We start from the raw sequence: 12,212 nt of genomic DNA on the forward strand, positions 1-12,212 counted from the left end.
TGTAAGGAGTGAATATATGGCCCAGTTTAAGCCACGATCACAGAATAAGCGGGACAATGGCCATCCGGAGGCTGGGATAGTCCTTGAACTCCCTGCTGTAGGCTTTGTGCTTCCCTCTGGCCCAGATCGTCATCTGAATGAACCCCAACAATGTGTAAAGTGCCACTGGAAGAAAAAAAAACATACAATAACAGAAGAGAGCACAAAATCTTTGTTAAAAATATCAAACTGTGGTCCTTGCAGTCCACCGTCTGTATGTACATGCTACACTGGTGCAGTAAGTGATGTCAATTTATGTCAACAAAGAGTAATGCACTGTAAATACCTGGAAGACACTGCGTCATGATGGAAAAGCTCAGCCAAGCTCCAACCTGCATTATATGTCAAATATTCAGGCAGACAAAGAGGTGAATACACAAGTGTGGGTGATATTCACTACCATGATAATTTACTTTATATGATTTGTATTACCTCATATGTATAATTTGGACAGGACACAAAGAAAAACAGCCATGTGAAGGGGTTCTTAGTTGGAACAGGGTACCTTCTCCCCCTGGGTCCTGAGAAATTGGTTTGTGGAGAAAGGACTGACTTTAGATAACATTTAAATGCAGTTGTATGTAGCATTTCTCATACTGATGGAACTATAGACAACCATGTTATCACCATATGGTGGATCATTAGTGTTAATACGGAATACTAAGCAGATGATCAACATGATCACAAGCTCAACAACTCACCATCTCCTCTGAGATTATTCAGAGTCAAGTGAATGGAGAAGTTTCCCAGTTCACACACCTGGAGCAGAAATATGCAATTCACCTCATACTATCACAATGTGTCACATGAAGCATGAACACATGAATTTATGATAAGAGTGTACGCACCACAAATATGATTAGTGCATAACTGACTTGTAGGTCTCCGTAAGCTGTGAAGAGAGATTGTCTGGCATTGATAAGCTGCAGAAAATAGATAAGCCACATTTTGTGTGTATATGTGTGTATATGGGTATGTGTGTGTGAGTGTGTGTGTGTGTGTGTGTGTGTGAACTTACATGGAGGTGTATAAAGAGGGTGGTTGATATAATAGGCCAACCAAGCAGAGAAACCCCAGTAATAGGCACAATTCTAAGAGAAGAAACAAACAATACAGATATATGAATATATGGAAATTATATATACATTATATATGTAATATATATACATACATACATATACACACTCACACACACACACACACACACACACACACACACACACACACAGGTTAGCGCACAGGTGAAGCTCTTCCTTTTAAGGGTAGTCATGTCCTCACCCTGACTATTATCCTGAGAGGCATTGTCCCATGAGAGAAACGATGGACAAAGATAGTCTCTATCAACCTCTTCATATAGTGGAAGGTGTGACAGGCACAGGCTAGTCTGAGAGACAGAGGGGAGGGAAGAGGTCACAAATACAAATACATTTAAGTGAATAACTGAGTGTGTAACAGTCTTGTTGTAGTGCGCGTCTTTATCATGGCAGATTTCAGATTTCAGATTTGAGATAAAAAAAGATGAAATTTTAATGATTCCTTTTGGCCAAACTGTGTCACTGCTGCAACAAAACTTTTGGGATTCAGCGAAGAAGGTGCAAGATACAGTAAATAACAACAAACCAAAATGAAACACATACGCAACTAGATGCAACACTAGAATATCAGGAACAATAGCATAAATAAATGAGATATGAATATGGTACTGAGTTTGGATAATGTGTAATATAAAGAAAAAAAATTAAATATATCACTTAGCTGAAAATATCTTCATAGCTGCATTAATAAATTGTGTTGCAGTCATGACACCAACCCAGCAACAGAATGTGGATGATACAAGTAAATTAACACAAGTAAAAGAGACTTTGAACACCATCTTGTCATAACTGCCAATAATATAGATTTTTATAACAAGTTGGTAGATGCTACACTGACGAGATAACAGTTACTTTTCCTCATTTAATTTTACTGAGACTTTTGCTCCATATTAAGCCTCTATAAATAACAAATTTGAGACTTCAATGAAGACTCAAAAATGTATATTTTTCTGGACCAAGAAATCAGTCTCCTGCCAGTGAAGAGCGTTATCCAGCATGTCAAGGTCAGCCACAGGGCTTTCAGTGAGCTTGTTTGGTAGTTTCTATCTAGCTAACTAACTTAAAGCTTATCATAGGCTTGTAATTGCCATAGGTTGTCATAAACTGTGCTGTAGTTGACTCTCTTTTTTTCCACTTACGTGACAACAGGATGGGGACTGGAGGTAAAGGCATGTCTGTGTGAGTAAATGTACGGTACTCGAAAATAGAAGAGGAGGTAGGTGAGAAGGGGTCCGATATACTCGGCCAGAAACACCTGGAAACAGTAGAACAGAAAAAGCAAACACCTTATACCATCACTTTGCTATTTGATGCAAACTAAATATCAAAAAGCAGAATAAGTGAAATCCGAGATATCCTGAAACTAGTTGAGAATCCTTTGTTTTATATCCTTGGTCATTTCATACAAGGATTCAGCCAGATATTCCCAAAATTATGTCAGCTAAGATTAATTATATGTAAATGCAGTGCTGTACACATAACAGTATATTGGTACTTTTCTGCTCTTCTTACCATAGTCCAACCTAACTGTGGGCCAAGATCTCTGAAGTACATGGTGGCAGTGGTCCCAACTGGTAAATTCTGTAAGATTTCATCATCTCTGAGTAATTTTCCCTCTGAAAAAGGAGAAAAAATCCTGGGTAAATATTTGATATTCAGCTTCATCTGACATGGTAGTATAAAATAATTATACTATCTACATCGTCTCTAGAATAACAAACTTCCTAGAGTTGAGAAATACAATGCTGACAGTAGCCTACTATGACAATCATGCTGCTTTGGATTATTTGGAAGTATTCAGCAAACCATTGTATTAAGACTGATGTTTGAGAATGTTTTTTAATGAATGCCCAATCAGTTTTTCAGTACACGTTCTCTGTACCTGGAGCCACAGATAAGATACCGTGCTAATTGGATGAAATTTTTAGAATATCCTCAGGGGAAACTGGCCCAGATAGCTTTAAACCAAATCTCTACTCTGTGCTTTTCTGCAACAAGATAGACCTCATAGTCCGTTCCAGACGAAAGCCCTGCACCATCAGACCTCATAGGTTTTTTCTCGTGTACTTGATGTGTTGAATTTGCTTTTCCTGTTTTAATTTAAGTGAAAACAAATGGATAAAGGATGCTCATGAAATATTCTCTCTATCATGGGGAAAACAAAGATGATGGTTTCCACACTGATGGCGACTCTGTAGAAATGTGAGGTGCTATTTATGTCGTCCATTCTGTTAGCGACGTTCTGTGTTACAAAATGTAATGGAAATGATTTAATTAAATTTACCCATTGCTAACATCTAGGTTTTGCAATATGTCTAGCATTAATATTAGAAAACTTACACCTAAGATCAGAGAACATTTTAAATGTTCCTCCATAATTTTCCAGTGGCTTTGCGGGAGATGCATTTCTCCTCTCAACATGTGTGTATGTAAATTACGTCATACTCCAATTTGCATCAATGTCAAATGATAAAACAGCAGCTTGGGGGGACATAGACTGTACATTTCTAAATATGTGACGTTCAATTACTGCACACCCTTCTGTGGAGCGGACCCTTTATACACAATCAAAGCTATGGCTAATCATCCGTAACCCATTTTCATTCCAGACAACTTCAAACAGCTTTATGCCTGCTTTTACCTCAGGTTACCCACCTAATGATGATAACGGCTACATCACAGCAAACCCTTTATTTCTCTGTTAACAAGACTGGGCCAAAACCGTTTATATGACTGGACTGCCTATGGTCAATGTGCAAAATCGAGGAAGAATTTGAAAACTGTTGTGGAACCGCTGTAAACTGACATCGTCTCCAGTTGCTAGCTTTTATGTTGTTTAGATGTTATTCAGATTTGCTAGTTTCTTTAGCAGTTAACAATGACTTTTCTCTCTCCCTCCCGCTCTCTCTCCTGCTCTCTCTGCTTGGTGTGTCTCATGTTTAGTTATTCCTCTGCCTCCTTGAAAGTAATTTATTTGCCAGAATGCCAGTTCATGGGCAAGGCTCCATGAACTGGAAATGCTACTCAGCTTCCCTGCAGCTTCCATGCAGCTGGAAAAACCAGGGTGGCTGGGTGACTGCCTCTAATAAGAGGTGTAGCCCTAAGGTCCAGTCGTATACCAGGTTTATACCGAGTTTTGTTTGAAAAAATAAACCTCTCTAAATTTAGTGACAAATGCGCTAAGTTGGCAATACTGTAGCCTGTAACCACTCCCTTATAGAAACTGTTTGTGCATAATCATTTTGAAAGAGCTATGTTGAATGGGGAAACGCCAACTCAGTCACATGACATTCGGCTGACCAGTGGTGGAAATGTGATCAATCAGTCAGTCAGTCAACCAGTCAGGGACATTCATGATTACAAGGCTGGCCCTGCTGTTGCGATCCTGCCAAAAATGATGTTTATAGTGGCAGAAAACCTTTTGTGATTATAATAAACACACCAGACAGGGTCTTGGAATCTCTCCTCTTTAGCCTAAGCCTCATTCTGGGGCTCTAAGAGACAAAAGCATCACATTTCCAGTAGGTGAGACAGACACTGTGAGACTGTGGAGACTGTGTTCTTTTGGTGGGACAGGTCAAAGCTTAAAGACTAAACATAGATTGTCCTTCAACAGCTCCAGCTCCAGTCCACAGCTGAGCAGCCCCCTTTTCTTTTCTACCACACTGTCTGGCTAGATGGAAATAGCAGAATGCTGTTTGCTATTTGTGAGTAATGATTTCCAATTTTTATTAAACAGTGAATAGTTGCCACCCAATTTTGATCATCCTGATCATCATCTCATTTTTTCAACATGGCTACTTACTGGGATCAAGCTTCAGGGCCTGTCTTGCTGGATACCAGTGAGGATCTTTGTAGATAACACACACACACACACACACACACACACACACACACACACACACACACACACACACACACACACACACACACACATACACAGAGTTGAACGGACCTGGCTCTGCACACACAGATATTGGCCTCAGGCCCAATAATAATTGATCACAATGGAATAAGGTTGAGCTCTGCTGGTCTGATGGATGCTGACAGCCTCAGGCTTGGCACAAATTTGGTAACATCTCTGACCAGACACCCACATAAGCAATGCAGACTTCAGAGGAGTAAACAAGAAATTGTTTATAATGGGACATCTCTTGGGTGAAGTGATGCGGCATGACGTACTGTAAGATGATTCACTAAATAGTGTTAGCATGATTATTCATAACTGGAATCATGTGAATTGAAGTTTTAGTTTGCAGTAAATGCGCAACAGAAGATACAAAGTCAATGGATATCTTGGCTAATGAGCTACAAATCCTGCAGTCTGTAAGTGGATCAGAGTATTATACCAGACATTTTATTTTCTGTCAGGGATCAAGATAAAACATAAAGGCCAGCAAATAAATAAAATAAAATAAAATAAAAACACTGCAAACAAGATGAACACTCACATGATTTGTGAAAAAGGCTCTTGATGTCTCCTATTGTTGAGCAGGGCTCCACCTGAATGGAGTAAAAACATAAAGTATGTAACCTTGATGATAGTGCTTCTTGTGTTTAAACCAAATAAAAACACAGTCATTACAAGCTAATGCTGTCGGCCAAACATTGTTTAAATATAATTTGAAAATAATGTAAAAAAATACTCAGTGGGCCAGGATGAATTAAGGCTACAAACCAAACGGTGAAACTGTATGTTATGTATAATCGAATTTCTTCACAGTATTTATTTAAGCCTCAGACTTAAATCCTCCAAGTCGTGCGAACATGTCATCATACCTTATCTAAAAAACAAAGCTGCTCTCTTGTCTTGGCATCCAGGACCTCCACCTGAAGAAAGCACAAAGAATAAGACCCAGGCAGTGAGTTACACACACAAGAATTCGCAATAATGATTTTATTGCTATACCGAAAAATTCGAAAATAAATAAATAATGCTGCTATCAGTCAAATTCATCTTTAACTTTGTTCATTGTGTGATTTGTCTCTTTTTTGGGCAAATGAATTAGACTTAAATACGAATGTAGGGAGTTGGACAGAGTGTGTGTAACCAGAACTGAATAAAACCCAGAACTATTACACTTAATGGACAAAGAAAAGGCAAGCAGATGAATTGATTTATTAATTTTTTTAATTTCATGGATATCAGTAATGCCTGGATATCGCAGCATCCCTAATTGTGCCTTTCCTTTATCAGAAGACTGTAATATAACGTAGTAGATGTAGATGTAAATTTGATAAGAAGTCAACTTTATCCATATCACTGTCACAGAATATCTCTATTCACCTTTATGACTGTTTTGATCAAGTTTTCTTAAATTCCAGCTAGCACTTCATCAACCTCAATAAAGCCTTTAAATATTGACACGACAAAGCATTCATATATTCAAAAAGTCTTTTGGACCCCAGTCCAATTTTCTGCTTTAGAACAGAAAAGTTAAGTTCATGTTCCACATATTTACCTGTGTACTTGAAACTGTACATGTTACCTGGTCTACAATATATCTACACATTCAGATTCACATTTAGTTTTCTTGTAGGAATAAAACAATGAAAATTGACCTGTATGGCTAAGCACAGCTGACAGTCTCCTCAGTGCTCTGCTCTGCTGTCTTCCTGATCAAGTACAATAATCTCATTCTGAATAAAGAGGCTGGGAGAATCTGGTAGAAAGAAAGGAATCATGTTGTCCTGCTGCTCTCTTGCACACATCTTTTTCATCTTAATTAGAGCATGTCAGTAGTGATGTACAGCATATGCAAGGAGGATGGTGGGTGGCGTCGCACAATTTGCCCTGAAAGCACTCCATACTGTGCTGCTCAGCAGAGCTGTCCGGACTAAATTGGCTGCCTTACTGGACAGTGTAATAACCGGCTAATGGATACCTAAAGATTTGCTGAGTGCACAGTTGAGAAAGAGGGAATGAGAATGAGAGAGAGAGCTCTGCACATATTATATCTCTATTGTATCTTGTTTGCATTACAAAAAATACAAGTTTGGTATGTCATTTAGTTTTGTGTTCAGATGTTATTCTAGTCATGGGTTCTTTCACTTTCACAAGATCAATTACATCTCCAACCAGGAAACTGAGTTTGCATTCTTATCTTTTTTAAAATAAACAAAACAAATTACACCCTTCTGAAGTTATACCCTCCCACCTGTCCACCCTCACAATACAGTGAGATTTGCATTGAAAATACCCCACTATACACTAAAAAGACTATCTCATCTTGGCACTCTTTGTAGTGTTTCAGTAGAGAGCATCATGGGAGGTGGGTTTATTTTGCTTTCCATCTGCTAACCTTCCCAGCTGCATTCTCAGGGCACATGATGATGCATTTACATGCTGGTGAAGAGCATCAAGGGTGTCATTAGGGCCGTGTGTTGTAAAGTGCTGTGTACTCTGTTGTGCCATGCCCTTGTAAATCTGATTATCAGACGCCCGTTCCTCTCATGGGTATACAGGGTACTGCTGACAGCACAGGTCACACAGAACATATATAGTACGTGCTTGTAATGAACTCTCATTCTTTGTATGCGTGTTGTATTTTTTTGATGTCTGAGTTTGACATGGAAGGTGATCCATTTTTTTCTGCATAATAATCCAAGTAATGGCTGTGAACTGATGAAGTCTCATAGCCACAACATCTTAATGTGTAAGATGACGAGTGTGGCTGATATTGAACTGCAGGATCATTACTTCAAACTCTGAGCATAATATAATTGAAGCCAATTAGCTGCATATGGCTTCCCAGTGTTTACCATTGTACCAAACTAGAGAAAAAATTCCTTTTTCAGTCAAGGCAAAGTAATCAGCTAAGCACTCAGCTGTCTCTTTGCGTGCTGCAAATCGACAGTCAGCCCTAAATTTTCCACAAGCATCTGTCCCAGTACCCTCAACTGTCCCAGTACACTCAGCTGTCCCTGTACTCATCTGTCCCAGTAGACTCATCTGTTCCAGTACATAAAAAAAGATTGTACCATCTACAATTGTGCTTGAGCTTTAGAGATGGTGCTATGAGGAGTTTGTTAGCTTTGGACAGAAGCAGACTGGCTGTGTGTGCCCAGTCTTTGTGCTAAGCTAAGCTAACTTCTTTCTGGCAGTAGCGTCATATTTAGTGTACAGACATGAGAATGGTGTCTATCTTCTTGTGTAACTCTCAGCAAGAGAGCAGATAAGTGCAGTTACCAAAATGTCAAACTATTCTATTAAAGTCAATTTAAAGTAAAAATAAATCTTAACTGATCTTTTGGTTATGAGAACTGACATTTTTTTTCTAAATAGGTTGCAAGTTCCCCATGAGACCAGGTTCTCTCATGAACCATCTAAATATTTGCTAATGGGGGGTTGCAGCCTTTATGTGACAGCTACTGAGCGGATGGCATACATCCCAGAGCCTGTTTTAAATCAGCTGACGTTCCCAGGCCCGCTGCACTTACAGAGAATTACTTGTCTGCCCTTTCATTAGTGCTCGTCAGGCCCTGTGAGACGAGACTGAGGACAAGAGAAAAATCATGAAAAAGGCTCACACTCAGTTTTTACTCTGACTCATGAACCTGGACTTTAAAAACTTTAAACCTCATTTGTATTGTTGGAGTTCACTAAGCCATAATTCTGTCTTTCTCTAAAACACTGTGACACTGAGCAGAATGATCGCTCCAACATCAGACCGACACTGACTTTAAAAGTTTTGATTTCGATGACTTAAATTATCCCTCCGTGTGTTGTCCTCAGAATGAGTGATGTAGTTTGTTAGCTGGATAGTTATTCACAAAAAGCAAAAAAAAAGTTTCTGAAGATGTTTCCATATAAACAAAATGATTAAAACAATGGAGAGGAAGACATTATTAATGCAAGAATTTCTCTAATTCTGCTTGTCCTTTATTAAAGAGTCTCTTGCTCAAGTGAGACCTTGTGAAACAAAGTAATCTAATACATAAAATCCTCTATCGCAATGTGAAGATTTAAAATCTCAGCTAACTATTGCATTCTGAGGCCTAAATACAGCAAACTTACCTCAAAGAAGGTGGTCCGGCTCATGGCTGTGGATTATTATTATTATGTCCTCTGTGTACAGGATGAAAAAATGACCTTAAAAATCATTATAAGCAAACAGAACACACACACTCATTTCTCTCTCTCTCACACACACACACACACACACACGCAGAGTTAGTTCCTCTCCTTTCGAGGACAACTCCTGGACTGACCCCTTATTCTTCCCAGCCTCCTTCTCTCCCTCCCTCTCTCTCTCTCACATACACTCTCTCGCTTGCTCTCCTTCTTCATCTGAGATAGTGCTGGGACACACACTCACTAGAGGCACTCCAGAAACCCTGCACATGCTCTCCCTCCCTGCCTCTCCTTCCTGCTTCTTTCTCCTGCTTTCCCTTCTATCTCTTTTTTTCTGTTTGCTGAGGTATCGTTGGAGGAAAGCACTTGGTGGAGTCCAACTTGAGACACCTGAGACTGAAACAGCTGAAAAACAGCTGAAAAAGTGGACCATTGCAGTAGCTAACGATAACAGGGACAACAGAGGAAGAAATAACACTAACCCAAATAAAAAGGTGCAGAGTCAGCAAACAGCAAATGCATTTCATAGTGAAATTCACTTTTGAAAAAATGCTAAAAATACATGACACATATGAAACATAGAACAAAATACCATTCTATGGGATGTGCTCCACCAAATGCCAGTGAGAGAGTTATGACTCGAACCACCTTCGTCTTCAGCTGCAGCGCTTAGTTGTGTCAGCAGAAGATGAACCCACCAGCGGTGAACTGAGCACCAAAATATCTATGGGGTCAAACTGTACTCCACATGTATGAAGGTTAAAGATACATTTTTTTTTTATTTTAAGTTACAGTGTGTAGTTTATGGAATAAAGTAAAAAGATTTCAAAGTAAAAGGATGCCTTTGTGTTAGATTGTAATAATCTTTTCTCAGTGGAATCTTACAACAGTGTCTCTAGCTCAGCCATATATTTTGAGAGTTCCCAGTTTATGGTTTCTTATAAAGTATCATTGTGAAACCCTGTACCTCGGCGTGTACCACCTCATATACTTTCAGTGATATCTTCTGTGTTGTTTTTACTTCTTTGCGCATGTACTGAATTTTCATGTATAGTGGAGTGTTGCTATTTTTACATTGAAAACAAAGTGTTTACTGATAGATTGTAAGTCCTGTTTTCAGCAGGTTTTGTGGTTTTATTTTTATGGTATAATGAACAGCAGGAAGCTGTTTGAAGATAACAACTTATTTAACTTGCTGCTTGATAGAATATTTATATGTATTTCAGTTTTTCACTTGTATTTAATGAAGAAGAGGTAAGTACTATTATCTAGAACTGGACTTTGGATGGTTACATAACTAATGAACGTTTGAGTGTCTGTTCTGAACATGCTTTGTATTAATACCAATAAAACAAGTCAGCTGAACCTGTTCTGACCTGTTTTATATTATATAGATTTAAACATACAATATGAGTCAGCACAAATAAGTTGCTGAATTATGAATGACTTGCACTGTTTTGTCTAAGAGACAGATTACAGTTTCTCTCTCATGCACAGCCTTGGTGAGTTCTTCAACTCCTTAGTGAGGTTTTCTTCAGCCTGCTTTGCCCTCTAGTCTTGCACATGCTCTTGCTAAATCTTGTTTTTCCATACTTGTACCCCTCAAAAATGGATCCAGAAAATGTAAATCTAGTTGGGCACGTATTCAGGTAGCAGATGTCCTGCCCAAGGGGATTCAGTTTGTGAAGAAAAGAAGTCTCTCAGATACAGAGCTGGACCAGATCCTGAAGGCCTCAGGCAAATTTAAACCAGGTAGAATTTAGAGGAGGATGAGACGGAGAAACAGACAGCAAGTAGACATGCTAGACATGGTTAACACTAAAGTCTGTTATTTACTAAGTCAGGATACAGCTGACACCAGCGGGTGGTGAGGTGTTGTGCAGAGGCGTTTGGATAACACTGTGTGACTTATGTGTGATTTATGTGAGAGAAATGCATGAAAAACATGCACAAATTTCATCTCCTCATGCAGCATCACGCAAACAGACTGCAGCCTTTATATTTCCAAACAACTGCTGCAATATGCAGCAAAAAAAGGAAAAAAAGAACAGCTTTAAAACTTTCTCACTCCAGCAAATGAATAATTCAAGTGTGTAATTCAAGAGTGGTTGTAAATGAGAGACTATGGCCTTCTTCATAAGACCAGTGTCTGAAAATAGAGTAACGGCAGGTAACTGGTACACCTAGAGAAAGAGGTCAAAAGATATTTTTACCACATTACTGAGGTGCTTCAATAAATGGAAAGTGTCTTTAAAATTTCAACAGTACAGCAGCTATCTGTATTTTAGAGTAATATGATGTTAAGCGTCATTGTAATTATAGCATTTCTATAAATGATGATCATAATGATCCATAAAATCTCAAAAACTGGGGCGTCGAGTATCTCAGTTGGTTGAGCATCCGCCCCATGTGCAGAGGCTAAGGTCCTCGCTGCAGTTGGCCCCGGTCTGAGTCCTGCATCGGACAGCCCTTTGCTGCATGTCATTCCCCCTCTCTCTGCCTCCCCATTTCCTGTCTCTCTCTACTGCACTGTCAATAAAGGCATAAAAGGCCCAAAAAAATAATAATAAAAAAAAAAATCTTGAAAATTTGAAGAACTTAAAGGAAGTGGCTACATATTTGCTTTTAAACAAGTTAGTTAAAGGGACGTAATGACACTGAATTCAGCTACTGTTGACTCTGAACAACTGCCAAAGGAGTATTGATTTCTGATTCAGTCAATGCAATGAACTGCAGCCTCTATTTAATCTTTTGTCTTCCAACACTGTACTGTGTCTGGACATTGTATGACCAGATTAGCACCAGGTTTGCCACCCGCCCTGAGTCTGGTTCTGTCAGAGGTCCCTTCAAATTAAAAAAATTAAATTTGAAAAGATGTTTCATCTCCACTGTTGCCAAGCTCTGCTCATGGTGGGAACTGTTGGGTTTCGCTCTACAATGCTGTAAGGTCTTGACCTGACTCTGTACAGTGCTTGCTTGGGATAATGTTTGTTGTGATTTAGAGC

General features: G+C 39.1%; 1 protein-coding gene across 1 annotated transcript; it reads right to left on the minus strand.

Annotated features, from left to right (window-relative positions):
• Nucleotides 1-9,298, minus strand: LOC111228193 (very-long-chain enoyl-CoA reductase-like). Its single transcript, XM_022753997.1, has 13 exons — nt 9,151-9,298; nt 5,913-5,963; nt 5,585-5,636; nt 4,939-4,983; nt 2,646-2,749; nt 2,273-2,388; nt 1,318-1,423; nt 1,058-1,130; nt 888-931; nt 741-798; nt 472-560; nt 326-371; nt 1-165 (listed from the first exon to the last, which is right to left on the minus strand). The coding sequence occupies exons 1-13, from the start codon at nt 9,172-9,174 to the stop codon at nt 38-40; spliced, it is 936 nt and encodes a 311-aa protein (XP_022609718.1). The 5' UTR covers nt 9,175-9,298; the 3' UTR covers nt 1-37.
• Nucleotides 9,299-12,212: the final 2,914 nt, after the last annotated feature.

The sequence above is a fragment of the Seriola dumerili genome, unplaced genomic scaffold (assembly GCF_002260705.1).
Source record: "Seriola dumerili isolate Sdu_G_001 unplaced genomic scaffold, Sdu_1.0 BDQW01000216.1, whole genome shotgun sequence".
Classification (NCBI taxonomy): Eukaryota; Metazoa; Chordata; class Actinopteri; order Carangiformes; family Carangidae; genus Seriola; species Seriola dumerili.